This window comes from Myotis brandtii, unplaced genomic scaffold (genome assembly GCF_000412655.1).
Source record: "Myotis brandtii unplaced genomic scaffold, ASM41265v1 scaffold23, whole genome shotgun sequence".
Classification (NCBI taxonomy): domain Eukaryota; kingdom Metazoa; phylum Chordata; class Mammalia; order Chiroptera; family Vespertilionidae; genus Myotis; species Myotis brandtii.
This window is the reverse complement of record NW_005358649.1, coordinates 4,594,232-4,595,976: the sequence shown is the minus strand read 5'-3', so window position 1 is coordinate 4,595,976 and position 1,745 is coordinate 4,594,232. Positions and strand designations below refer to the sequence as shown.

At 58.1% G+C, this 1,745-nt stretch overlaps 1 protein-coding gene across 1 annotated transcript in view; it reads left to right on the top strand.

Annotated features, from left to right (window-relative positions):
- Positions 1–1,745, top strand: part of SBSPON (somatomedin B and thrombospondin, type 1 domain containing) — a 16,562-nt gene that overhangs the window by 3,183 nt on the left and 11,634 nt on the right. Inside the window, exon 2 of the mRNA XM_005866404.2 lies at positions 6–24. Coding sequence (XP_005866466.1) covers positions 6–24 — 19 coding nt within the window. The remainder of the gene's footprint in view (positions 1–5; positions 25–1,745) is intronic.

The window sequence follows — 1,745 nt, the reverse complement described above, 5'->3', positions numbered from 1 at the left end:
GCCAGGACTGCGGCCGCGCCTTCGGTAACGTCCTGCGTGGTTTCCATCGCTGGGGCCCCTGCGGGGCCAGGCGCGGGCAGGGAAAGTTCCAGCACCGCAGCGAGTGGGCTGGGCCGGGCCGGTCTGCAGGGAGCAGATATGATGAAGTTCAGGAAATGCTGGGTGGAGTTACCGGTCAGCTGCATCCACGTCCCCAGCCCCCAGCCTTGCTGTTTCCTCGTGTGTGTATAACCCAGCCGTGGCCCCTTCTCCTGGTTCTGGGACTCAGTGGTTGTTAGCAAACTCAGCCAAGCGGTGGCGATATTTCACGCAGGGGAGTGGGTGTCCCCTAGGGATACTAGTAAGTCCATTGCACCTTTCACTGTCATTCCTGTTAGTCATGCACGGGGAAATAGTAGAAACCTGAGACACTGCTAAACGATGATAGAATGATTCTCTTGGAAACACCTGCCCCAACTAGATTGGGGCCGATGGGATCAGATTTGTGCTTTGAAAAGATCATTGTGGTTGTGGAGGGGCCAGGAGTCGGCCCCGTGGGGAGTCAGAGCCACATGAAGCTCCCCAAGAAACAGGCAGAGGCCGGTGCCCATGTTTGGATCTGGATGGGACCCGCCAGAGCAAAGCACCGACTCTCAGGGGAGCGGAGAGCATATGTTTTTCATAGGAACTTGGAAAATTTCAGGTCGGCGTCCTGCTCGTTAAGCCATTGTGTTCCTCTTTCCACTCCGCACACGGATATTCCCCGAGAGTCTGCGGATGCGGGCCCTGGCGGTGCCAGGGTTACAGTGGCAGAAATGGTGACCAGGAGCCCACTGTCGTGTAGATGCATCACTGTCCACTGGGAGGCGGAGGTGAGCACCAGCTCATCCTGGAAAATTGATCTCGGAAAATCACAGCTGTAGTTTGGTCCAGCTGGTAGGGATCGGGTGCGTGAGAGGCGAGGGCCTACAGAGCGTGTATTAAGCTGATTTCCCCTGGTCTTGGGGGTTAGGGGAGCCATGGAGGTGGGAAGGGAGGGGCGTCCCTGAGGATTGGGGGTGAGGCAGGGAGGCCAGAGTGGGGAACCAGAGAGCCAGGTAGAAGGGCTTGGAGAGGTCGGGGCCCATCTCGGGAAAACGTGACCACGAGAGGCAGGGACACACAAGCTGGGCGGCGGTCCTGGGGCAGGGCTGCCAGACGGGACGTATGCCCAGAGGCTGTGCTGGGGCCACCATCCTCAGGGTCAGGGGAGGGATCTGCCAGGGCCTGTGTCTAGTGATGTCAGCGGAGCAGCACGGCCAGAGTCTCGGGGCCACAGAGCGGCCAAGGGCCAGGGCCAGGGCAGCTTGGGTCTTATTACCACCGGCGTTAGCTTCTCACCGGCCTGCGGATGCCGGGTGTGGTTTCACAGGGTCTGCAAACCAGGCTGGGCCTAAGTGGCGAAAAATCTGCTTGTTTGGCTATTTTTAAAACAATTGGATGCATAAAATTTTGAGTTTGGTGCCAGTCGGCTTTGGAGCTATCAGGTTTCAGCCTGCATCGGGGAGTGAACGCCTAGGGCTCATTTATGTCACACAGGGAAGTACAAGAGGCCCCTTTGTAGAAGCCAAAGGAAGGCCTGGGTGTGGGGGACAGTGGAGAACCCCCCCTTTCCCTCCAATGCAGGGCCTCGGAGCACCCTGGTTAGGGTTCTGGTCTTTATCATAAAAGCCTTGGAAAACCACTAGGGTGTTTTCTCCAGGGGCCGGTGTGAGCAGGTCTCGATT